At 41.4% G+C, this 26,196-nt stretch overlaps 1 protein-coding gene and 1 pseudogene across 1 annotated transcript in view; one reads left to right on the top strand and one right to left on the bottom strand.

Moving 5' to 3' along the window:
- Window positions 1-26,196, top strand: part of PHEX (phosphate regulating endopeptidase X-linked) — a 204,981-nt gene that overhangs the window by 139,296 nt on the left and 39,489 nt on the right. The window contains exon 15 of the mRNA XM_067722956.1: window positions 8,025-8,083. Coding sequence (XP_067579057.1) covers window positions 8,025-8,083 — 59 coding nt within the window. The remainder of the gene's footprint in view (window positions 1-8,024; window positions 8,084-26,196) is intronic.
- LOC137217281 (small ribosomal subunit protein eS19 pseudogene) lies at window positions 861-1,421 on the bottom strand (annotated as a pseudogene).

Below are 26,196 nucleotides of genomic sequence, written 5' to 3'. Positions count from 1 at the left end.
AGCATCATTTTTTGTCATTGTTGAAAATGACATTTAGGATAATGTATTGTAGCAACTGTGGATTCTGATTTATTTTTCTGAGGCTTTTTAAAAAGTAACTTTCCTGGACTAACACAGTAGAATCTGTCTCTGCTACAGTATGTGGCCATAGATGTCTACTCATTTTTTAAATCCTCATTTTTATTTTTTAGCCTCACTTCATGGAGGTTGTCCCTGAGTCTGCATAGCTTAGTCCTCAGCCAGGGATCAGGGCAGAGCTTGTGCTCAGACACTTTGAACCTGTAGGGCTTCTGCCCTCTGCCAGTTGATCTGCGTGGGGCTTGGGTGTGCAATCAAAGTCACCAGCCCTTCCCAGTCACCGTTGGAGTTTACTTTCTCCTGGGCTCTCTTGAGTCTCCCCTGTACACATGCCTAGTTTCCCAGTCAGCCAGGGATGTGTGGAGAGCTGATCTCATCCTTCTATGACTCTTTCAGTTCCACTGTCTCCCTTTTAAATTGCTGGCTGATCTGTCACTTTCCCCAATGGGAGCTGTAACTGCAGGCTCACAAAGCTGTGGGTTGTCCTCGTTTGTTTTCTACCGGGTTTATCACTTCCGGCTGGCATAGTTGCAAGTTTTTACCTCCACTCGCTGCGGCAGCAAAGCTGCTGGTTTTCCAGCCAGCCCTATCCTAACAAAATAAGTTCTTGCTGATTGAGCTGGGAGGGAGGCTAGTAGTCCCAGGCAAGAAGGCCACAGACTCCTGTTCTACTTCCTCTTAAGTTGTAGCAGTTTTTCAAAATTAAACATTTTTCAATGTGTTGTTTGCCTTTGATCAATTCCCAGGGCCCTAAAATGGTTGTTTGTTGACAGTTTTGTCCATTTTTATACTTTTTTTTTTCAAATGAGGCAATTTATTAACCCAACATCTTTTGTTCTAATGCTTCTTGTTGGCAGCTGCCACCTGTCCAGTGATTCTGTCCAGATCTCTCTGTCCCTGAGGTGTTAGTTTGTGGCCCCCATCTTGGTCCTTTTCCACCATTCTCTGCCCCTCCAGGGCTTGGAGGACCCGACGGGCCACGCTCTTGGAGCCTCTGATGAAGTGGCTGGGCATGACACCATTTCTCTGACGCCCCGCATAGATCTTGGTCATGGAACCAACCCCAGCGCTGCCCTGGAGGTACAGGTGCTGTGCAGGCAGCTCGTGTGTAGAACCAGTTCTCATCATAGGGAGCGAGCTCTTTGTGCTTGGCCAGCTTGACAGCGTCACCCATTCAGGAACTTGCAGCTCCCGGACTTTCTGAGGAAGGCTGCCAGAGCTCTGACGAACTCCCGCTGGTTCCCGTCTTTTACAGTAACTCCAGGCCTCCTGCGGCCTCCAAGCTGCCAGCCAGGGGAAAGGTATACTTGGCTTTTATGGAAAGGATTTGTTGACCTTTTCATAGTGTCAGAGCTGGAAGCCTGACTTCCATGGCCCTTTTTTTTTTTTCCATGGCCCACGTTTTCACCTTGTCTGATATTCTGGTCTCCAGATCTTTGGCTGGCTCTTTTTATGCCCTATGGGTCTCTCGTTACTCCCTCTTCCAACTCCCTCCTCTGTTCTGGCCTCTAGAAAAACTCTAGGCCCTTTACCCTCCCTTGGCTTAAGCTGTGATTACCGCCTCTCCCTCTTAGCCATGGGTCCCATCTAGCCATCCTGCCCTCTGCCCTTCAAATCTTCTTACAATATGCGCCTACGGAGTAAGTTAAAAGTGTTTGACCTTAAGGAGTAGGCCTAAAGCTGAGCCATTCCCCTGGCCTATCCGTGACTCCCCTCCAAAGCCCAAAGGAAGAAAGCAGAAGGCTTTAGAACTTCTTTGGCAATGACAGAGAGCTGATGTGAAGCCACCTGCCCCATTGTCCTTGATGTTCTCCTCTCGTCACAGTATCTCTCAGTCCATCTTGCCTGTTTCATTCCAAGCCTAAATTACTCAATAGAAATTTTAGATTTAGGGTTCTAAAACCAGCTTCTCAAATCTCATGACTTCAGATAATTTCCAGTATCTCAGTGAGCATCTACATGTAGTATGTAAATCATCCTGCCCTTTCAGGTCTACTTCAGATAAGTTCAAACTCTTCTCTTTGCAACTTGTGAAAAATTCAAACTTCGCACCAGTATTTTTGTGAACTTTCAGGGTCTTCTCAGGGATTCTTCTATTTTGGAGACGCTGCCAAGTTAATTCTTTAATTTCAGAATGTCATTATTCATTTGGGTGTGTAGCAAGGCCTGGGTTGCTAATTGAAAAGCTCCTAAATGTGTCATTTTTAACATCATCCTAAAATACTGATGGGCTGTAAGATTCTAATGACCTTGACTATTTCTAATATTTATGCCTTGGAAAAGTGCTGGCTGACTGTGGGCTTAAGCAAACTGTGTGACTTGTGTCTTTTTTTTTCTCTGTCAATGAAAACAAATACCTCTTTCACAAGGACATTAAATTGGTTAATATTTCTGGAAGAGTTCTCCTGGAATGAAAATCAGTGCAATGCTAGTAATTCCTCAGACCATATGTCTATATCAGGGAAAGCAATGTTAGGAAATTTAAGATTCTTTTTGCATGGTAAAGTGATGTGATAGTCATTTTTTTAGAAGAAATTTCAGGTGGGTCCTTTTTCAGGCACTGTGGGGAATTTTAGCTTTATGATACCCATCGACTTTAATTGACATCTTTTAGGTCTGAAAATTCATGAGTTAATCGAATGAGGATGATTCTGGAGTAGCTCCACTACACTAGTTCACTTTGAACAGCACATCCTGGTTATATTTCCATAAAGCCCTGAAATAACATTTTGCTTCTTTGTGGGTATAGGAGATAAACACCCTTTATGTTTCATTCTCATGGAATCCATTTTAGCTGCACTAATGTGCATTAAGAAGTTTCTAACACGATGGGAAATGTCAGCAAGAATGAAATTAATTGGGTAGTCATCCCTGAAGGTACATATTTAGGGGTTGGTTCTCAGAATTGTCACTTCATCAGCTTGCTTAAAAATAGAGGATTTACTTCACTGCTCAGCTTGAGTCAAAAGTAATTTCTTTCCCTCAGGATCCTCTTTCTTTGACAGAAATGATTTTAAGCCAGCCTCCCTATTAACTCACTCTCATTCTACTGTGACCAAACATGCCTGGATTTTTTTCTCTATCTTCTGAAAAATATGTAAAAATACATCAAATGTCTATACAAATTATGGTCCTGCCCAGAATTATCTACAGCATGGAATGGGATGGATACAATCTACAGGATGTGTGAAATAAAGCAATAAATACTCTACGGTTTTTCCATTCCATATTCCCTAGACTATCTTTAAGAGTTAATAGGTAAAATGTAAAACTTTAGCCTGATGTATATCTATTTTATATGGTCCAAAGAAATCAGGGTATCAGTGTCTTTTGCTTTAGATTATTGCATTTCATCATCACACTCTTTTTATGTATCCATTGTCCAGTATAATTTCATCTCCATATGTTTTTGAAATTTATATGAGACCTCTTCCTACCTTATCTACTAAATCCTTTCCCAAACACAGACTGCAGGAACACCCTAAAGACATAATAAAAAGAATTTAAAGCACTTGAATGACACTCTTTGTTTATCTAAGTAGATGTATACATAGCAATACATTCATTTAAATAGATTTAATGAATTTTTTTTTTTTTTTGCGGTACGCCGGCCTCTCATTGTTGTGGCCTCTCCCGTTGCGGAACACAGGCTCCGGGCGCGCAGGCTCAGCGGCCACGGCTCACGGGCCCAGCCGCTCCTCGGCATGTGGGAGATTCCCGTACCGGGGCACGAACCTGTGTCCCCTGCATCGGCAGGCAGACTCTCAACCACTGCGCTGCCAGGGAAGCCCAATTTAATGAATTTTTGCTCAGCATATACCACTTGGACAATAGTCTTAGCCCATAAGGAACTTAAAATCTTGTTGGGAGGTAAGTTGTGCAAACTCATATGCCTTCACAGCCCAATCAGGTAACAGATGTTGACCTAGACAAGTGTAAATGATAGGGAGTGGTGGAGACCATAGAGAACTAGTGATTGCATGCCTTATTTAAAGGAATTCCAGTTCTAGTGATTGCATGCCTCATTTAAAGGAATTCCAGTTCGGTACTTTTAAAAGCCATTGTGTTGGGCAAATAAAACATTTTTCTGGGAAAATTCAACCCGTTGGGTAGGACTTAATCTGTGGACAGCCAGCTTTTCAGTGTTTCAGTTATCTCTTGCTGTAATGAGCTGTGTAATAATGAACCACCCCCAAAGTTAGAGGATTAAAGCAACAGTAATTATTCATTTTTCTCTCGCTGTTCTGGTGGTCACTAGGCGCAGCTGGGTGGTTGTTGCTCATGGCGTTGCATGTAGTTTCAGTCAGATCGTGGCTGGGACTGGAGTCACATGGGAGGCCTCCTCTCCTAGTCTAGTGGTTGGTGCTGGCTGCTGCCTGGAAGGCCCACTAGGCCTCTCCATGTGTACTGGGCTTCTTTGTGGCATGCTGATTGAGCCAGAAACTTTGAAGAGCAAGTTTCCTGAAAAAGAAGGAGGGAGGGTAAATATGAGTTTACCAGGGGGAACTTGTATTGCCTTTAATTGCCTAGCATTGGAAGTCACGTGGTGTCATTTCCACTGCATTTTATGCTTTAGAAGTGAGTCACCAAGACTAGCCCATAATCAAGGGGAGAGGAATTTAGAGTCCACTTCTTAATGGGAGGAGTGTAAAAAAAATTACAAACACGTATTAAAACCAGCACAGGTAGGCTTAGGTTAGAGAATAGTAAAACTAAATATATAATAAACTCAGATATAATCAGGGAGATGTACAAGATATTTAACGGCTGGCTTGGTGTGGGAACTGTCCAATTAGAAGAAATAATAGCATCCACAACTGGTAGGCTCTGTTAGTGCAGCTACTTAATATCAGCTCTGGGCATAATCAGGGCTCCAAACATGTCCTAGAGCCAGCAGGAGCTCTGAGAAGTCAGGAAAGGTGAGATCATGCATCTTGTATAAGATGTTTTAGGAATTCTCGCTGAAACTTCAGAGGCCCCATCAGGCTCCCTCTGGTTGTTTGATTTCTTTGTTTTGTCTGCCTTTGTCCGTCAGAAGTTAGAAGCATTGTTCCTACATATGGCTGTTAGCCTAATGTTTTGAAAGTTTATTCTTTGCTAAAGGGAGGGGAGTTGGGAGGGATGGGAAGAGAAGAGATGAGCTCTAGGAATACACATCATCTTTGGTACATACTATGGTTCAGTCCAATGTCATTTAGAAGCCATGTTGAGAGGCACCTGGATTCTCCCCTCTTGACCCAGAGAGCAGACATAACAAATGCTGGGTTCTTTGCGTGTTAGTTTTCTGTTGCTGCTGTAATGAATCACCACAGCCTTATCGGCAGCTCAGAGCAACACGAATGTATTCCCTCACCGTTCTGTAGGTCAGAAATGTGGGATGGCTTGGCTGGGCTCTCAGCTGCAGTCTTCAGAAGGCTGAAGTCAAGGTGACAGCTGGCTGGGCTCTTAGCAGGAGCCTCTGGGAAGAATCCTCTTCGATTCTCATCGTAGAACTGAGGTTCCTACTTCTTTGCTAGCTGTCAGCTGGGAGCCACTCTTAGCTCCTAGAGGACTCTCTCCCCACTCCTTGCACGTGGCAGCTGCATGTCACAGCCAGCCACAGCATGTCAAATCCTTCTCACCCCTGGAATCTCTCTGACTTCCCGTTCTGCAGCATCTCTTCTGACTTTCTCCCCTGTTGCATCTCTAGGATTCCAGCCAGAGAAGGATCCCCACTTTTAAGGACTCATGTGATTAGATTGGGCTAACCTGGGATAATCTAGGATAATTGCTCTATTTTAAGCTTCTTGACCTTAATTACATCTGCAAAGTCCTTTTTGCCATGTAATGTAACATATTCACAGGATCCAGGGATTAGGTCATGGACATTTTTTTGGGGGGGCCATAATATTACCTACTACAGGTAGTGACATTAGGGCAATAAAAGTGCTTTCCCTGTACTTTTCTCCTCAGAAAAATAAGCCAGCCAGTAAATGTGTGTCAAACATTAGGATTTATTGAAATACTCATCCTAAATTTGACGGAAAAGAATATACATTTTATGGAAGTGAGTACAGGTTTCAGCTTTGACAAGAGGAGGCACTCTGTTTTGATTTCCAGTGATGTCTCCAGTATAATATAATGCTTAAGAGAACTGGTTTGAAGTCAGACAGACTAGACCTTGTGCGAGCATATAATGCTTGTAAGTCTCATTGTCCTCTCCTGTGAGATAGGCTAATAATTCCTGTAGTTTCTATGGGGAAAACCTATGACTAGAAAGTGCGTAGGACGTGGTAAGTGCTCCGTGAATGGTAGCTGCTGCTGCTACTACTACTAGTGATAATAATAGGATGACAGTCATGGGCTTCTTTATAAGGGGAGAAGGTATGGGTGGACCAACTAGAATCCACACTTGGATTTCCTACCAGTTTCATGTTAGTCTGACATAAATTATCAGTCTGACACAATTATTCTATTAGACATAAATTGGTAAAATGATTGTTCTGAAAAGGATTTACAGAAGTTTATTTTGAGCAGTTTAGCTTAAGACAAATGCTTGGTTTTAATCATAAACAGCAGTGCCTGAAACTCACAGACATCTAAGTCAGGGGTCAGCAAACTGTGGCTTGAGGGCTAAATCTTGCCTGCTGCCTGGTTTTGTACAGCCCATGAGCTAAGAGTGATCTTTAGAGATAAATGTCTGTGGTTGATTTGATGGTAGGAAGCACTAACTTTGAACCTCAAAGCATAACGTTCTCCTGCCCCTAAGGAATTTCATTCTTCTCATTACTAGGCCTGAATTACCAAAAATTGTACTCGATTTTTTTTTTTAAAGGGAACTTTATTTTATTTATTTATTTTTGGCTGTGTTGGGTCTTCATTGCTGCGAGCAGGCTTTCTCTAGTTGTGGCAAGCAGGGGCTACTCTTCGTTGTGGTATTGGGGCTTCTCATTGCGGTGGCTTCTCTTGTTGCGGAGCACGGGCTCTAGGCGCGCGGGCTCAGTAGTTGTGGTGCACGGGCTTACTTGCTCCATGGCATGCGGGATCTTCCTGGACCAGGGCTTGAACCCGTGTCCCCTGCATCGTCAGGCGGATTCTTAAGCACTGCGCCACCAGGGAAGCCCTGTACTAGATTATTATATTTTGACTTTCATCAATAAAATTTTATAGAAAAGTTTCTCTCACTATGGAAGTACCTATATAATGTCCTTGATTTTTCCTCTTGGTCCATGAAATGACTAAATGTTTACCATCTGTTTACAGAAGAAATTTGCTGAGTCTGATCTAAGTCACTTCCTGTGCATTTAAAATGCAGTGTAGACTCTTCATAGCTGGAAGGTACTCCCAAGATATCTTAATGCCATAGCTTAGTTTTATAGCTGAAACTGAAGATAGGCCACTTTTCCACCACAACCCGGCTAGTTAGTGATAGAGGCAGGATGAGCCATTAGATCTTTTGGTGCTTAAATCAGTAAACTTTCTACTGGAGCAGGCAGACCCTCTAGGTACCATGGTTGTGCTTTATTATCTCTCTTTACATGGACTTCTATGTTGTCACCAATCTCAAACCTTTAATGGACAGGTCAGAGGTGATGCAGCATGGAAAACTCAGCTGTCCCATGGACCCATTGAACAGGGCCTGGCAAACATCAGCTTTGTGCTGTGTTTCCATCTGTGGGGAGATCCCTTTAGATTCTAGAATTTTTCATTAAAGCTGTTTCAGAAGCCCTGGTGCTTTTTTACATTACGTTAGTAACAGTGAATAACCAGGCATGTTCAGTTTAGGATGAGATTGTTCATTGAGCAGAGCAATAACCCTAAACTGAGGTGATAATTTCCCTGCGTGTCGAGCTTCCCCATTGTTCCCTGGTTATTTGCTAATAAATCCCGCCACATTGTATGTGTTTCACTGCCCTCCTGCCTGGATAATGATGATCACTTGGTGGTGGTTGTTTCTCTGTCTACAGGTGGTTTACAAATCCAACGACTGTCAATGCCTTCTACAGCGCATCCACCAACCAGATCCGTGAGTACTGGTTCCTTGTCTCCTTGTTAATGTGCTACAAAATGGATGGAACTTTTCCATGACTGTGACTTAAGAGTAGGGCACTCTTTATTTCCTCCCAGCAGTGACCAGGTATGTTGGTGAAGGGAGTTTGTTTCCCTACCCATATGTCCAATTTTCCTCATTACCTTATAAGTTTTTTTAAAAAAGCTTTATATAACCATTAAGTTAAAAAGAAAACAGCTACAGTAAATAAAACTGCAGTGATGTTGGCCATGAAAAGGAACAAGCTTCCACTTTTCTTTCATAGTGGTCTTACTGATTTTTGTTTTATTTATTACTAGGATTGATGGGAAAAACGATCAGGTAGCTGGGGAGAATTTAGAGGCTGTTAGAAAAGCTTTGAAGTGCTCTAATTAATCCTAGGATGTAAAGTCTTGAGTTTCTTTTATTTACATGTATTAGGTACATAATTATAACTAAGATGATAAGTTAAAAATTATTAAAGGTCAGATTGGCACAAATTAAAAATCTAACAGCACCAAATGTTGGCGACAGGGGCACATACTGCTGGTGGAAATGTACATCGGTCCACCCACTTTGCTGCACAATTGGGCAACACCTAGAAAAGCCAACTATGGGCACGCGTGTCTGTGAATGTCACTTGAGCTCTTGACATGTGCACTAATGCTGTTACTCAAAGTGTGGTCCCATGATTATTAGCAATAGAGTCCCAGGGGAACTTGTTAGAAATGCAAAATCTTGGGCCTCACCTTAGACCTGTTGTTCACAAACCCTGGACGTGGGGCTCAGAAAACTGTTTTATTAAGCCCTCCAGGTGAGTCTAACATAGTTGGGGAAGCAGTGCCCTAGAGAAGTCGCACATGTGGAGGCCCATGTGAGAATGGTTACAGCAGTGTTGTTTATAATAGCAGCAAAAGGGGAATAACCTATGTGGCCCTCCAAAGGAGAATGAATCAAAATGTGTCATGTTCACACAAGGGCATGCCAGACAGTGGCGAACAATGAGTGACCAGAGCGACATGTATTAACGTGGATGAAGTTCACAAATAATAGGTTGTGTGTGTGAAAAAAAAAACTTGGAAAAATATGTGGAGTATGATATCATATAAATAGAGTTCAAAAGCATGCAGAACAGTTCTATATATTGTCTAGAGGTACATCCACATGTAAAAGCCTGAAGACGTTGACGAGAATGACAGAGCCCGAGTGCAGGCTGCCAGTGACCTGCTGTGGGAGGGGGGCTGCTGCTGCACGTCTTCCGGTGCCCCCCTTCACTCCCTCGTGTGGTGAGCACCTCTAATCTCATGGTGTTAAGCATGTCTCTAAGCTGTTTGTTGAGCGCGGGAGATGGAATTTATAAGGAGTTGCTCCCCTTGATTGTGCCCTCACCGTCTCCCCCCGAACCCCTGTAATAGCCTCCTCGCTTGCCTCCCTGCTTCTGAACTTATCCCCCTTTGGTCTATTCTAAATATAATATCACAGCCATTTTAAGATGTCCTTCAGTCATCTCATGTCCCTCCTTTGCTCAGAACCCGTTATCAGCGTCCCATCTCACACAGAATAAAAGCCAAATTACTTGAAATGGCCCCGAGGCCTCTTATGATGCTGCCTTTATCTCCCCTCTGTTCCAGCCATGCTCACCTCCTTCCTGTTCCTAGAGCAGGAGACACTCTTCCTTACAGGCATTTGTACTCGGGGTTCTCTTTGCCTTGGAAAACTTCTCCAAGTGATCCAAGTGGTTCGCGCTCCCACTTCCTTCAAATCTTTGCTTGAATGACACCTTCTCAGTGAGGCTTCCTGTCTACCCACTTGTGGTAGGTCCTCTGTGCTGGCCCTCATCCTGACAGGACTCCCTGGCCAGAGGGGACAGCCCACTCCCAGCAGGCACACCTTCTTAGAGTCGCCCTCGTGTGGCCACCTTGGAGAACGGCAGCCTCTGCTGGACTGGTCTGGGAGAGTAGTGAACAGGAAAACAGTTAGCTGGCAGTGCATTATTATCATAAAAATACCATTGCTTTCTCCACCCCCCCAGCTTTATTGAGGTATAATTGACAAATAAAAATTTTATATATTTAAAATATACAACATGATGCTTTTCTATAGCTCTAAGTTGAAAAGTAATCTGCGTTAATGGGAAATTATGATATTTTAGATATTACTTATAAATACTATTTATAATAATATAGGTTATATTTATATAACACGAATTATACCGATATCAATTGGAATAACTTACTGGGTGATAGAAAATTATTTAAATTATCTATTTTCAAAGAAAATGGTTTACTTTGTACATGCAAAAGATTATATATATAACATGCTAGAACACATAAAGTTACAAAGTATATAAGAAAACATATGAGAAAATAAATATACGTTTATGAACCCACCACCTGTCCAAGAACTGGAACGTTCCTGATGTCAGTGCCTCTGTCTGCGCTCCTCCTCAGTTTCCTCCTCCTCACCAGTTACGTAACCACTATTCTGATTTTTGTGTTTATTATTTTCTTGTATTTTGAAAAATAAATTTTAAACCATATGTATCCCTAAGCAATATACTGTTTATTTTTACTTATTTTTAGCATAATAAAAATGGTATTATATTGCATGCAATCTTAAGCAATTGTGCTTTCATTCAACATGTTTTTAAGATTCATCCAGGTAGCATGTGGCAGTAGGTTTTTCATTTTCACTGCTCTGTAACATTCCATGTGTGACTGTACCCCAGATTACTTATCTGTTCTACAGACCTAAGCGTTCCCCTTTCCCCCAGTTTTTGCTATTATGAACTACGTTGCTCTGAATATTCTCATACATGTCCCCTGAAACCAGTGTTCGGGGCATATACTAGGAGTAGAATTACTGGCTTGTGGAGTATGCAAATATTCAACTTTACCAGATGACACCAAATGTTTTCCAGAGTGAGTGTTCCAAAGTACAGAAGTGTTTTCACCAGCTCTCATTTTCATCACTTCTTGGCATTGGTAGACAAAATTTTCATCAATCTGGTGAATGTAATAGATCAGTTCTTATGCTAAACAAGGCACTGAGGTAGACTTCTCAGCAGTGCTTCCACACTGGCTATCCAATGTCAGTGAATACTCACTGCTCTTGGGGTGTTTAAATCCTGCCTCCAGGATTCACCCCTGCTCAGCCTGTTTCTTTCTGGGGAGAGCTGATCTTATCAGAGGTTTACTGAGGGAGCAGCCATTTCAGGGTAACCCAGTGGTTTCTCTAAAGCTCATGAGCAGAGGGGGTTTGGAATGAACAATTTGAAGCAGTATTTTAATTAAGAGATTCAAGCTGTTTCTGTTTTCCTAATGACCAGTGCTTGCTCTCATTGTAAATTGCATTCCCAGGCAAGATGACAAGGAATCCTGTGGGTGACATTTTTTTCTCCCTCCTTTCTGATTTTCCGGACTATAAATTAAGACAGGTGGAGTTCCTTATACATTTCCCCACTGGGTTTCCTGGGACTCCCCCCAGCCCCCAAGTACCACCTTTTTGCTTCACTGAAGAAGTGAAAAATGGAGGTGATTTTCTAAAATGAACATCTTTATTGATTAGGGGCTGATTCTGACAGCATGTGGCCATCTGTTTAATTGGGTTTCACATCTAAGATGTAACTATACTTAGTAACGTGATTTATGAGAATTTCATTCAGTTCACATTATCATTTTCTGATTTATGCCATTTAAGTCAGCTTCTGCATGCAGTAGAGACTTGAGTAGAAAATAGAAAAACCTGTAGGGTTTTTGTTTGTTTATTTGTTTGTTTTGGCAAATCCATGCCTATATGTGAAACCCTATGATTTGTGGTGATCTTTCAATGTTAGATTTTTGCAGGGTGGTTATAGCTTCTTATTTTTCTACCCTTGTCAAGCTGGGTAGCAATGTCTTCAGACACAGAGTGTAGTGTGAAATAATGATGATTTAAGTCTGCTGTACGGGGAGTTATACTCAGGAGCTGTTGCAGAATTTAATTATATTTGACCTGATAAGGTGGTTAAACAGGAAAACAAGGAGCTGAGGTTATTGGTGCCTAAGCTTGTGCTTCCCTAACCCTGTGATAAATGCAAAGCTGGTCCTCCTGCGTTTATTTTATTTTATTTGGCCATGCTGCGTGGCATGCAGGATCTTAGTTCCCCGACCAGGGATCGAACCCGTGCCCCTTGCAGTGGAAGCGCGGAGTCGTAACTGCTGGACCTCCAGGGAAGTCCCAGGTCTTCCTGCTTTTAGTAGGAAGACATAAGCTCGATGGGAGACCTTGAGTGCCACTGATTTAGTTGTATGACCTTGGTCAAGGTGTTTCTCCTTCCTGACCCCTCTTGTCCTCATCTGTCACATGTTGAGGTTACCCAGTCCACAGAGTTTTTGGTAGGATTTAACAAGATCAATTTGAAAAGTGCCAGCATATTGTCAAGGTCAGCGTTTTGTATATCAAAAACTGGCACGCCCGCCACTAATGCCTGGGATAGCCAGTCTGTCACAGGATACACAGCGTGTATATGAAGATTGTGGGAGGGGCGTATTTTGAACTTTTGTTCTCAGAAGGTTTTATACATTAAAACAATATTTTTGTACATTAAACAATTACGACTCATTTGGAAAAGTATTTGGCAGTTTGTTGATGTCTCCTATCACCCAGAAATTCCACTCTTGATAAGATGGATGGATCCTGATGCCCACCAGGAGACATGTACACAATGTTCATAGCAGCAAAAGTCTGGAAAGAACCTAATTTCCATCAACAGAAGAGTAGGTAAATAAATTGTGCTGTATTCATACAATTGAATATTGCACAGCACGGGAAAAGAACGAAGTGCTCCATGCTGCAGTGTGTAAGAATGCCGCTGACTTAATGGTGAGTGAAACACTGCGTGGTTCCATTCGTATGAAGTTCAGGAACAGGCAAACAAATCTGTGATCTAAGTGATAAAAGTTAAAATAATGGCTACCTTTGTTTTGGGGGGTATTGACTGAGAGGGGGCATAGGAAACATTACCTTGATCTGGGAGGTGGTTGCACAGGTGATACTTGTGTAAAACACTCACTGTGTTCTACCATTAAAATTTGTTCCTTTACTGTATGTATGTAACACCTCAACATAAACAGTAATACCCCCATTCTCCCTTAAAGATTTTTAGAATAGCGTGTAGCATGCATAGACATTTGGGCTTATGACAGTTCACCTCAGGCCAAGCTGCCAGAGGTGTGGACGAGGGATCGGCAAATGTTCTCTATAAAGGGCCAGATAGTAAATATTTTTGGCTTTGCAAGCCATATGGTCTCTGTTGCAAATTCTCACCTTTGCCATTGCAGCCATAGACAATTCATAAACAAATGAGTGCGGCTGTGCTCCCGTGAAACTGTTTACATGGCTGTAGTTTGCCAATCTGTGATGTAGAGCACTGTGAGAGGATGGGATCTAGGGACCCTCATAGCGTGTTTCTGACCCAGCTTCCAAAGTACTTTGGATCTAATCAGGTGGTCTTACGGGAGGCAGGAGGGTGAGCCTGAGGGGAGAGCCGCTTACATTTGGTTTTCATTTCCGCTAATATAGACTGGTCTTTAGAATAAAATTCATTTCACGTATTCAGTATCAATGTGTATCTGCATAGTGCCTTATAACAATATTAGTTTTTTATCTTCGTAGGTCTCAAATCATATCAAGGAATTATTTTAAGCAAACAAAACCTTGGCTTGAAAACAAGCAAGGCCTAAGGGCTAAAACCAATGATTTTTTATTATCTTTGCTCTTATACACAAGGGATTTAGTTGCCTCAGTTTAATCACAGATACTCTGCTAAGGAAGATAAGCCTTTGTGCAGAGGCTGGGCTAACGCTGGCATCTAACTATAAAATTAATCCTGAAATCAAGCATAGATTTGTTTTGCTGTTAGGGAAATAACTGTGTTTCAGACTGGTAGAACTTCTCATACTTTGCTGACTCTGCCTAAAACCATAAAGTAGAAGCCAAGTTAGCAAATACTCACCTGTGGCCTCTACTGGACTTTAATGAAATTAAATCCCTGAATGCACTTGACAATCTATTTGAGTAGAATTGGAAAATAATCTCCCATAGTTTTGGAGCTACAAGGAAGGAAACTTAAGTGGCCACCTAATCCAGACTTCTCATTATCTAGAAGAGATCCTGACAGAGCAATTCTTAGTAATTTTTTCGCCTTATTCACTTAATATTTATAGAGCCCCCAGTGATTCTCGCTTCCCGTGTGTTCACACCCCTGTGTAGTCTCTCCAACACTGGATAAGGCTGACCTCTGTAAGTAATAGGATACTGTGGAAATGACAGGGTGTGACTTCTGAGGCTGGGTCATAAAAGACATCTGGCTTCTGCCTTGCTGTCTTGGATTGATCACTCTGGGGGAAGCCAGCAACCATGTCATGAGGGCCCTCAGGGAGCTGGTGGAGAGGGCCACATGTGAAGGACCTGAGGCCTCCTGCCCATGACCAGCACTGTGTGCGCATGCCATCTTGGAGGCGTATCCTCCAGTCCAGCCAAGCCTTCAGGTGATTGCAGCCCACGCTGACATCTTGACAGCAACCGCTTGAGAGACCCTGAGACAGACCACACAAATAAGCTGCTTCCGAATTCTTGACCCAGAGAAACTGTGAGATAGTAAATGTTTATTGTTTTGAGCCACTATGTTTTGGGATCCTTTGTTATATAGCAAGAGATAAGTAATACAGACATTACAACTTTCCAGGTACTGAGTTCAGTGCTAGGTTTTTAATACAGTATGGTGTAGTGGTTAAGAGTGTGGGCTTTGATTTTGAACCCTGGCTTGGCCACTGATAACTTGCAACCTTGGGCACGTTACTTAACTTCTTTAAGCCTCAGTTTAATTATCTATAAAATGGAGATAATAGTAGTGACTATCCTATAGGGTTGTCGTGAAGATTCAAGGTGATAATATATACAAAATGCTTGGAAGAGAAACTGGTTTGTAGTAGGTAGTCAATAAATCTTAGCTGTTAGGATTCCTTGCTTTTGAGAAGCAGGGAGAGACAGACTTGTTACCAGTCATTTATAAGACATCATGGTGAGTGTGCAACAGAAGGCTGTGCAGTGCATCCTGGGAGCCGCGGAGCAGTGTGTTAACTATCTAGGGGAGTGAAGGTTGGCTTCACGGTGAAAATGGCATTTGAGTGGGCTTTGAAAGGAGAAAAATTCTGTAGGCAAAGTAGGTAGGTTGGGACATGCAGAAGTACTGGCTGGTGCAAGGGCAACACACGCGGAGCATGGAGCAGGAACGGGTGGTGAGATGCTCACAGTTGCTGGGGCACAGACTGCATGTGGTAGACGGGGGATGGGGCAGAAGGCATGACGCGAGGTGAAATGTAGCAGAAGTAGATGAGGACCTTGTAAGCCATACTGAGGAACAGGCCATAGGGAACTGGTATAGTTTTCTTTGAGAGGCAGGAAACTTAATTTTTGGTTCCTTGGTCTTAGTCTTAAAGATCATGGCTTGGAGACGGGAAAGATTGAGACCCCCTATGCCAGCTAGGAGTTTGGCAGGTGGTTCAAGAGAAGGATGGGGAGGGTCTAAACCTAGGCAGTGGCAGCGGTGAGGGGAAATAGGGAATGGGTAAGTTAAATCCCAAAAGATTGTTCTCAAATAATTGTGTAGTGATAATACAGGTAGTTTCCCAACTTTTCCACTGATGCTTTGAAGGACTCCCATAAAATGGAGAGCATAATTGCGCTGTGCAGCCATTCTTCACTGAGAACCATTAATGTGCCAAGCATTGTGCTGGATACTTTAGCATATGTTGTCTCTAATCTTCAGTAGGTCTATCTATAAGCTTGATACTATGGGTCATTTTACAGAAGAGGAAACTGAAGCTCAGGGAGGCCAAGTAACGTGCAAAAGAGCACACAACTAGTAAGTTGCGGAGATGGGAGTATAACCCAGCTTCTCTGATTATGTGCTCTAGGTCTTCAGCCTACACTGTTCAGTGCCAGATAAGAAATGTGAGAATTACATGAAATGATACATGTGAACACACTGTGAAAAAGTTGAAAGCATGGTATAATTGTATGTTAGAGTAATCATTATATTCTGCCCTCACCCGTGTAGTGGGGGATTGTTTGTTTGGTATGGAAACAAGATATTATGGGATGTGGGGACAGCCAGGGGATGAGGATCAGAAGGTCAGGCGGTCTCCAGGTCATGCTGATTTCATGTCTTAAAGGGCTGTCGCATCAAGCAGCAGTTGATTATTGCCGTCTCTAAGAGTGCTGTTCTCTGCAAGCCCTTTGGCTATGCCCGTGATCTCCTTCCATCCTTGGATTCCGATGGGGTGGGGACGTTATTTGAGAGATTTCATAAGCTACCTTAACAAGAATATTTTGAGCTACTCTCCCAAAACGTTGTCCTTCACAAAATTTACTCTGAAATTTAAAAAAAATTTGTTAAGTGAGTTGAAGTTAAGTCATGAGCAAAGTTCAAATAGTTTGCAGAATTGCCACATGATGCACTTGGCAAGGTTGTGGGACACCTGCTACAACTATTTTCAGATGTTCTTGTCCTGGTCTAGTCAAGGACTCTGGACGCCCTAATACAGCCCCATGTCTCTAAGGCCCGACCAAGGAGGCGGCTGAGAATGACATTCTGGGTAGTGCCACCGAGGGACAAGCTGCCTTTCAGTGGGAAGCCCTGCAGTCTCATGGCATTCCTGTAACTGTTGAGTCCCAGGACCGATGCCTGGAGGGACGCATTTACCACCTGCTGTGCACTTGTGAAAACACTCTCGTGGGGCAGGACGCACGCTGTTTCCAGGCAGAGGACTGGGCAGGTTCGCTGCAGGGCTGGTAGCAGAAAGCACAGAATGGCTTTCAGGGTCAGTTTGATTCAAGAGGTGGGGGGTGAGTGGGACACACACTGGGAGCGACCTGGCTGTGAGCCCAAGTGAGCAGAGCATCAGGAAGCTGGAAAGGAGCCATGGCCAGGGAGTCGGGGAACAGTCTCACTAATTGGTCTTGAAGGTCACAGTCTCACTTGTCCTCCCTTGAAAAAAATCAATTGTCTTTGACCCTTAATACAAAAGTAGTTCACATTTACTGTGGAAAATCTAGAAAATTTTAGATAAGCTAAAAATATTTTTAAAGTTAATCATAATTTAAAAATAGCTACAGTTAATAATTTTGTTGAATCTCTCTCAAACTTACGTTTATCTACATACTTAAAAATTGAAATTAACTATGGACTCGTCCAGTTAAACTGTTTTTTCCCACTGAAAGTTGTAACAAGTATTTTTTTCATTTGTCACATATTCTTCTAAGTTACCATGCAGAGTATTCCACCATATAAAAGCACCTTACTTTCTTTAATTTCCTACCGAAAGACGTTAAGGCTGTTCCACTATTGTTAAAAAAAAAACCCAAAACTCTGTGATGAGTTTTGCGGCTAAGTCTTTGTGCAAATCTGAGACTCTTCTTTAGGGTAGATTCCTAGATGTGGAGGAATTGCTGAGTCAAATGGTATGCTCAATTTAAGGGATTTAAAAATATATATTATCCTACTTCTCTTGAGAAAAGTGGTACCAATTTATATTTTCACTAACAATAGATGAGATGGGTTTCTTTTACCATCGTAAAAGATACTGTTAGGCATCGTAAAGATACTGTTGGAGGAGATGAATAGAGACTCAGTTTTTTTCTTTTTCTTTTTTTTTTTTGGTCTAATTGATAAGGGGAAAATGTTAGTCACATTTTCATTCTTGAGACCATTATCTCACCCCCAGATATGGCTCAGTGACCCCACACAGGCATTTGTTGAGCATCTGCTGTTTTCCCAGGCCTGGACTGAACATCACTTCCTCTAGTGTCAGTTTTGAATACCTAGGACAGCAATTGTGTGCATGAAAGGACTTGTTGGTACGTGAGTAGAGTAAGAGATACTGAGCTGCATAGTGGTTCTCAAAGTGTGGCCCCTGGATCAGCATCACCTGTGATAAATGGGCTTTACCTGGTCCCATCCGTGACCTACCAAATCAGAAACTCTGGGGGTGCGCCCAGCAATTTATGTTTTAAGAAGATTTTAACCATCAAACCTCCACTAGATGCTGAAATTCGAGAACTGCTGAGCTATAAAATTGCAGTTCAAATGCAAAAGAGGTCAAACTTGGTTGGGTAAAGGTAAGGAGGCTAACTTGTCCTGGTTTGCCTGGGACTGTCCCAACTTTAGCACTGAAAGCTCCACATCCCAGGAGCCCCTTCAGGCCTGGGCAGACAGGGATGGTTGGTTATGCTGGTAAAGAAGAAGGGGTTCTCTATGTTGCAGCCTGGAGGTAATTCTGGCAGGAAAAGAATAGAAGAGCCCGAAGAGTAGATTTCAAGACGGAGGGCAGATTTTAGAAGCTGCTTTCAGCTCGTCAGTTCTAGGCTGATAGATCTGGTGGCAGGAGGTTACCTGCAGGAAGCCGGCAGATGGCTAGGGCATCTTGCTGGATCCCTTGACATGAGTCACAGCTGTTAGAACTTGATATTTTCTGGAAAGGGGAGGGTTGGCATTCACCAAATTACTGCAAGATGCCAAATTGAAAAAAAAGCCACTATAAATCTTAGCAGTGAGATGACAATGAAATCCCTTTACAGCAAAAAACATAACCAAAAGTGCTTTGTAACTGCAGCAATTTCCATGTCCCTACTGATGGCCCCCTAGATTCTAGAAGAATGGTATCTGGCTTATCTGATTATAAGAACTAATCCTGAATAAGATGTAACACTCATTCTCTCTTAGAGTGAGCATTCATCCTGGATTTTCCAAAGCAGTTGCAATTAAAACTGTTTTTGTCCTTTTGTACAATCATAATTTATAAGCCGTGTAAAATTTCAGTTTTGAAAGAATAGTCTGCAAAATTATAATAAAAATATCTAGTCATATGTTATGAGCACAGTGTTGAGGAGCAGTGAAGAGAGGAGAATGAGACAGGAGGGCTAATTTATATACATCAGTTATTTTTCCTAAACCAAGGTTTCTGAACTTGTTTGCATATTAGAATCATCTGGGGAACTTTGAAAACATACTGCTGCTCAGGGCTCCACCCCAGACACTGTGGCTTGATAGGTCTGGGGCAGGGGCTTGGACATGGGTATATTTTTAAAAACCTCCCCGAGGGATTCTAATGTACAGTTGGGGTTGAGAATCCTTATTCTGATTGAAGCCAGTGGGTCTCAACTAGGAGATGCACCGAAATAACTGGGGGCCTGTTGAAAGCTCTGGTCCCTACTGATCTTACAAATTTTTTACCCATTAGCATACACACGTGTACAGATAACCCCTTTTCCAAAACACGCCTATGCGTCTACTCCCGTGTATCCAGTATTTCTTTACTGACTTTAAAAGACATTTCAATTAAAAATACACTTTTAGAGAGCTTTGGTATCAGTTCATCTTCCTGTTTAGATTTTGCAAAATGGAATTTTTTTTCTAGTTACGTCCTTTCCCCCTCACTGGATTGTAGGTTCTTTGAGGACATTTGTATGTTCAAAACTTACCTGAGTGGCTTGGAACATCATAGGTGCTCAGTAAATGTTAGTGGTCACTGGTTATTTATGGAAGTTGCATCATCATAACCAAACCAAACTTCTCCCAGTAGTTTTTATGATGGTATTTAAATATATTAACATCTCTAAAATTAGAGTCATAAACTATGTTCACTTAGTGAACTATAGAACTTGGAGCTATTGGGCAGGACAAATAAAATAAACAAGTCAGCAGAATTAACTACAGGTGAATCTCACCAGGAAGTATAATAATGTTGCTAAGATGGTACATCAGCAGTAAGCCTTGGAATGTAGATTGATACATGGATTAGTTCAGTAATATAAGCATATACTTAATGCTTTTGAAAATAACTGTCATGACATGTACTAGAATAAAGTCACATTAATACACCAATAAATCCATGCAAAAGACCAAACATTCTGTTATTTGACAAGACTAATAATATAATACAATGTATTGATACAGTCAGCCCCTCAATAAAAGTATGACAAACACCCATAGTGATACACACTCAATGGAAAACCGAAGTACCTCTCTGGGGAAAGCACCTACAGCAAATATGGAAACAGATTTAATTAAACAGTTGAGTGTGCACATTGGCCTACACATTCTCAAGCCCATTGGATTCTCCTTTAGAACCTCCCCGCTGTCAACTTCTTTTGGACTGACTTTACTTTGTCATTGGCCCCTGGCTGTGCCACTTCTGCCCCTGAGGCCGCTGGAGAGATCCTAACTGAACAAATTCAAATAATGCTACTTCCTTCAAAGGAGTCAAAAGAGAGACTGAATTTGAGTGAACTGCTCCCAAATTTAGATGGAATTTGAGTTGCCTTGCACCATACAGTTGGCCCTCCATATCTAAAGGTTTCATCCGAAGGTTCAACCAACTGAGGATTGAATTCCACCCTTGGATATGGAGGGTATTAGTAAATTTTCAAAAGTTTGATGGAGAGAAAGGGAAGAAGCAGGTGCTCTGGGTTTTGAAGACTGGTATTGAAAGTTGGAGGTCTCCCATCTTGTTAAATCTGACCAAACACGGAAACAACATGTTTCCAGTCTGACTACAGTTGTCTTAAAGTTGTCAACTACAGTTGACACTTACAAATCACCATTTGTAAGTGTCAATATATAAAAAACAAAACCCAAAACTTACAAGTAACAAAACGTTGGAAGAAAATGCTTTCAGAATACTTGCCACATGATAACTTTCTTGAACCACACACTTACGGATATGGAACTTAAAATTAATGTGGCAGTTATGTGAAAGCATACAAAGAGTGTAGGGAAAAGAGATTATCTTCATTCAGTATTGTTAGGACCAAAGGACTCTGATCTAAATCAGTATTTTGTGTGATTTTCTCTTTGTAGCATATGCCATAAAACCATAAAAGGGAAAATATCCTACTTTTATTCCTTGGTGTTACGGAGGGCTAAGAGGACATAGGGTGATGGAATTTGCATGAAGCTAGACAGAGCTTTTCATCTTGTTAATATTTGCATTCTGATTAAGAGTTTATTGAAAAAAATGTGCAAACTTCAAAACCGCACTAGCTCGGCCATGATTGTAAGGGAATGGAACCAACAGAGTACCTAATCTAGAAGGTAAAGGAAAACCAGAACTTGAATAATGGAACATAGCCCCATTCTGGTATTGAATATGGAAACTTCAAGGAGTAGCACATTGGTAGTACTAATAGTGTCGTGTAATGTTTTAGACTTTGGCTAACACGCACTCATAGTTATAGGTAATGTTTAACCCCAGTCACCGTTTAGAGTTTCACAAAGTGCAGATTCCATTCACTCAACAAATATTTATTGAGTGATTACCACGTGCCAGGCATTGTTTTGGAGATATTGCAGTGAGAGAATGGTAAAAATAAAAGTCCTTTTGTTATGGAGCTTGCATTCCAGTTGGGGAAAGACAGACAATACTTTATAAAGGATAAGTAAAATTTAGAGTATCATAGATGGTGGTACTATGATGAGCTATAAAGCAAGAAAGGGGGGTAGAATAATACTTTCCTCCTTTAAAAAGCACTAGGGAAGGCCTTAATGAGAAGGAGGTGACATTTGAGTAAATATCTGAAGCTAGTTTTGTACATAGTAGTGGGAAGTTCTGGGCTGGGGGGGAGAGGGGTGGGAAAAAAGGGAAATTATTAATTTTTTCCCCATCTCTCCATACAGTTTGAACTCTCTATACCTGAGGCTATATGTTTGTTTTCTTAGGTCTGAGCTGTGGGACAATGGGCTAATTCTGTTTTTTTCCTCTATATTCGCCTCTACTAAAAAACCTAATTAATGTGATTTTACACTAGTAAAATGGACACTGAAACCCAGACACACTGAGGCATTTAACTTTTCCTGGAAAGATACAGCTGCAGTTAGGATATAACTTTATGACTTTAAAGACCGACTAGTTGAACCTGACCCACTGAATGTGATCAGTTGTTTGGCAGTCGTGTCCTAAACAAAAGCACTCTATGGTCACCATTTTGCTAAGATTCCAACTAGGTTAGTCAGTATTCATTGATAGAGTTATGAGAAATGCCAGTAGAAACAAAAGGCTGACCCAAGTAGAAAGCCTAAAGCAGGCCTTGTGATTTTCCTACACACAGATTTGAGAAAGAGAATTTTTTGCTACCAAAGAGTGAGGTTGTTACAACATATAGATACCAATATTTTCTTTTGTCAGAATGTTAGTGTTTGGAATTATTTAACCACAGTCTGTATTTTTGCTTGAAATAGGAATTTGCTGGTATTGACAAATGTATGAGCAAAAAACTACTATGTAAGCTTAGTTAACTATAAACTGTTTGGAATAACCTTCAGAAGAAATTTCTGTAATACACACACCTGTTATCTCTAAAAGAGTTCATTTTATTTTCTTAAATATTTATGTATTTATTTATTTATTTTTGACTGTGTTGGGTCTTCGTTGCGGCATGCGGGATCTTTCTTTGTTGCGGCGCACGGGCTTCTCTCTACTTGTGGCTCACGGCCTCCAGAGCGCACGGGCTCGGTAGTTGTGGCGCGCAGGCTTAGTTGTCCTGCGGCATGTGGGATGTTAGTTTCCCGACCAGGGATCAGACCCGCGTCCCCTGCATTGGAAGGCGGATTCTTAACCACTGGACCACTAGGGAAGTCCCTAAAAGAGTTCATTTTAATTATACAAGTTGATTACCTTTGATTAATCAATATTTAAAACATTACATTTATGTCCAAAGCCCCTTTAACCACCCACCACCCCAAATCCCATTTAGCTCCAAGAGGTAAGTAACCACTATGACCACTTTGGTATGTATTTTACAGACCTTTTCTGTGAATTTTCATACATATACTCAAACTGATAGGATAGTTATCTTAAATATATAAATGGCATTTATATATCTATATCTATGCCTTGCTTTATTCTAACAGCATTTGTTCGAGAGTTTCCCACGCTACAATATGGAGACCTGCCTCTTTCTTTTCATTTGCTGCACAGCAGTCCATAATATGGTTATACCATCATTAACTCATTCCCCTCCTGTTGAACATCTAGGTTGTTGCACACTTTCCTCAGTTACAGCAATGCAGCAATAAACATATTTAGCCATAGCACCACAGTGCATGACAGCCAGTGACTGGGCCGTGGTTCTTGAAGTGTGGTTCCCAAACCATCAGCATCACATCACAGGGGAACTTGTTAGTGATGCAAATTCCTAGCCACCTCTCTGGACCTACTGACTCAGAAGCTCTGAGGGTGAGGCCCAGCAATCTGTGTTTCAGTAAGTCCTCCAGGTGATTCTGATGCATGACAAAATTTGAGAACCGCTGGTGGGAATATATATGTGTACATATACACATAGATGTGTATATACGTAGTCAGTTCTGCTGTAATGCGACATGTGGTCCTAAACATCACTGCACTATGCAAAACTGTGCAATAAAAGCCACAAGGCTTATGGGACAAATGGGGCTGGGGCACAGCAATCAAAAACTATCAGTGACACGTGAAAACAAAAACTAGGAGCCTAATAAAAACTATAGCACGGTTTTACACGTGTTAAATGGGTAAATACATAAACTCTACAGTAAATATGGTGCTTTCCCTTAAAAAAAAGACCTGACGTTTGCTTGGGGAAGTTGGCATTGGAGGGCCTGCAGCTTGTGAGTTACTGTGTAGTGGTGGAAGGAGGTTTATCTGAAAAGTTTTAACACCAGATGTGGATGGGTAGGGCTTCTAACACATGGGGGACAGAGGTAGCTGGTCCATGTTGGGATGTGTGCATTTCGTGTACTCTTAAGCAGCTCAGTTCATTTGGGTGCAGTTTTCTGCTTTCATCTAGCATTTCTCATGGACAAAATTGTGCATAAGAAAATGTGAAATTGGAGTTACGTTCCAGTCTTTTCCCTGCTACTTCAATCATGTTGGAACAAATTTACCTTTTCAATACAAGCGTTATAGCAGACCTGACTCTATATACCTATGCATACATTTACACATGTAGTACACATAAAAGGACTCATACGTGACAGAATGCTGTATTTACACTTAATATTTTTTTGCTTAATAATATCTGTTAGAGCCTTTTCCTTATCAGCCTGCAGTTACTCATTTTTTTAAATGGCATTTAAAGCATTGAGAGATGACTAAATTGCTTTCCAAAATGCTTGCAAGAATTTATATTCCCACCAACATGCTTCCTACACCCTGGTCAGTATTATTAAATTTATGAATTTTTGCCAGTCCGATAGTTAAATTTCTCTTTCCTCCCTCTCCTTCCCTCTCTCCTATCTCTCATGTTCATGTGTATGCGTACATATATACACACACACACTTACATTGTGAGGAATGTCTCCCATAAATATACTGATAGAAAAAGGAGCTTGAAAAGTGTGAAATAGGTGGTGAGGCAGTGCTGAAATGGGAAGAAGAGGAGATAAAATGGATATGCAAGAAAAGATAAGAAAAGCCTATTAAAAAGGGAGAGGAAAAGAAAAAGAATTCCCTTTCCATTTATTTAATTATTTTTCACTTCTACCTTTGCTAAATAGAGCTCATTCGCTTTATGAGATAAGATACTGAGTTGGCCCTGTTGGGATTTGATCTATCACTCTTGCCAGTTGACATCTCCAAAAATGCAGCTTAAACAGTTAATCCATTCACTTCAGCAAAATGGTCCTAAGGGCATCAGATTCTTCTGTTGATCAGTGTTGGGTTCCATGGCCCTGACAAGCTGCGAAGATACAGCTGATCAGGGGAGTGTGATGGCTGCGGTCTGCGAGTCTGGGGCCTCTAACAGCAACAGCGGCAGAAAGGAGGCTCGTGCAGGTGTCAGATGTTTTCCTGTAAAGGGGTTGGCAATGAACATAAATGCTTCCAACTGGGCACCTTACCAAGCAGGAAAGCCATAATGATTTAATAATTAAGTCACATTGGTCTATGATCATTGTTCTTATTGGGAAATATCATTGCTTTTTGATGATATATTATGTGAGACAGAATTTTCATATAAAAACTGTGATTTGCATATATATGTAATATATATTTGCATATATATATCCAAGTCAGAATGACTTACTAAAAGTAATCACCAAAAAGATGATGGAATATTGATATAAAGATGCCAAAGATATTTAAGAAAATGTGGAAATTATGAAGATTAATATGACATTGCCCCTCCAGAGTCAGATGCATTTTCCTTTATGTGAAAGCAGCAGGAAGAGAGAGGACTACTAGCTGGATCCAGCTCTGTTTTACAATTAGGTTTTTGCACGCTGAAATCTCAAACTATGATATTATTAAAAAAATATAAATAATATATGTATATGAATTACATAGAATTAATATTTCACTTCTAAATTAAGAATGTGCTTTCCTACCCTCACTTCTCGTAGTGTCCTGTCTTGGAGGAGAGGTAGACAGATTGTTGAGAAGGAGAGAGGGAAGATAAAACATTTGAACTCTTATAAAAGAGCTTTTAGTCTCCAGCAGCTTTGAGCAGTGGCTCTGGAGCAGGCAAGGATGTTGCAGAAGGTATCTCTCTCTCTCTGTCATTTTCTTTGTTACTATTCTTTGCATTCCCAGTTGTGATGGCTTGTAAGTGCAGCTCCTAGGATCAACCCCAGGGAACAAAATTTAGTGGTGACTTGCAATGGCACAGCAAAACAAGGCATTTCTCCCACTCATCTGCACCCAGGGCCAGCTACATAATTTGTGGGGCTTAGTACAAAATGAAAATATGGGGACCTCTTTTTCAGAAAGCAGGAAAAAGTGCTGTAAAGGGGCTAAAATATATAGCTTTGTCCTGTCTTCTACAGCCTTTCTTTCTCTAGACTTGTCACAGTATTTTTAATTTGCTATTTAATACCATTGTAAGTTGTAAGAAAAATTAAAAATTTAAATCATCAGCGTAATTTTACCATTCATCTTTATATTGTGCAATGCCAAAACAAATACAGATATAAGAACTTTTCTTTAAACAATATTTATTTATTTGGTTGCTCTGGGTCTTAGTTGTGGTAGGTGGGCTCCTTAGTTGCGGCTCGAGGGCTCCTTAGTTGTGGCTCGCCAGCTCCTTAGTTGCAGCATGTG

This window comes from Pseudorca crassidens, chromosome X (genome assembly GCF_039906515.1).
Source record: "Pseudorca crassidens isolate mPseCra1 chromosome X, mPseCra1.hap1, whole genome shotgun sequence".
Lineage (NCBI taxonomy): Eukaryota > Metazoa > Chordata > Mammalia > Artiodactyla > Delphinidae > Pseudorca > Pseudorca crassidens.
Note: the sequence above shows the minus strand (reverse complement) of the source record. Positions and strands in the feature narration are given on the sequence as shown.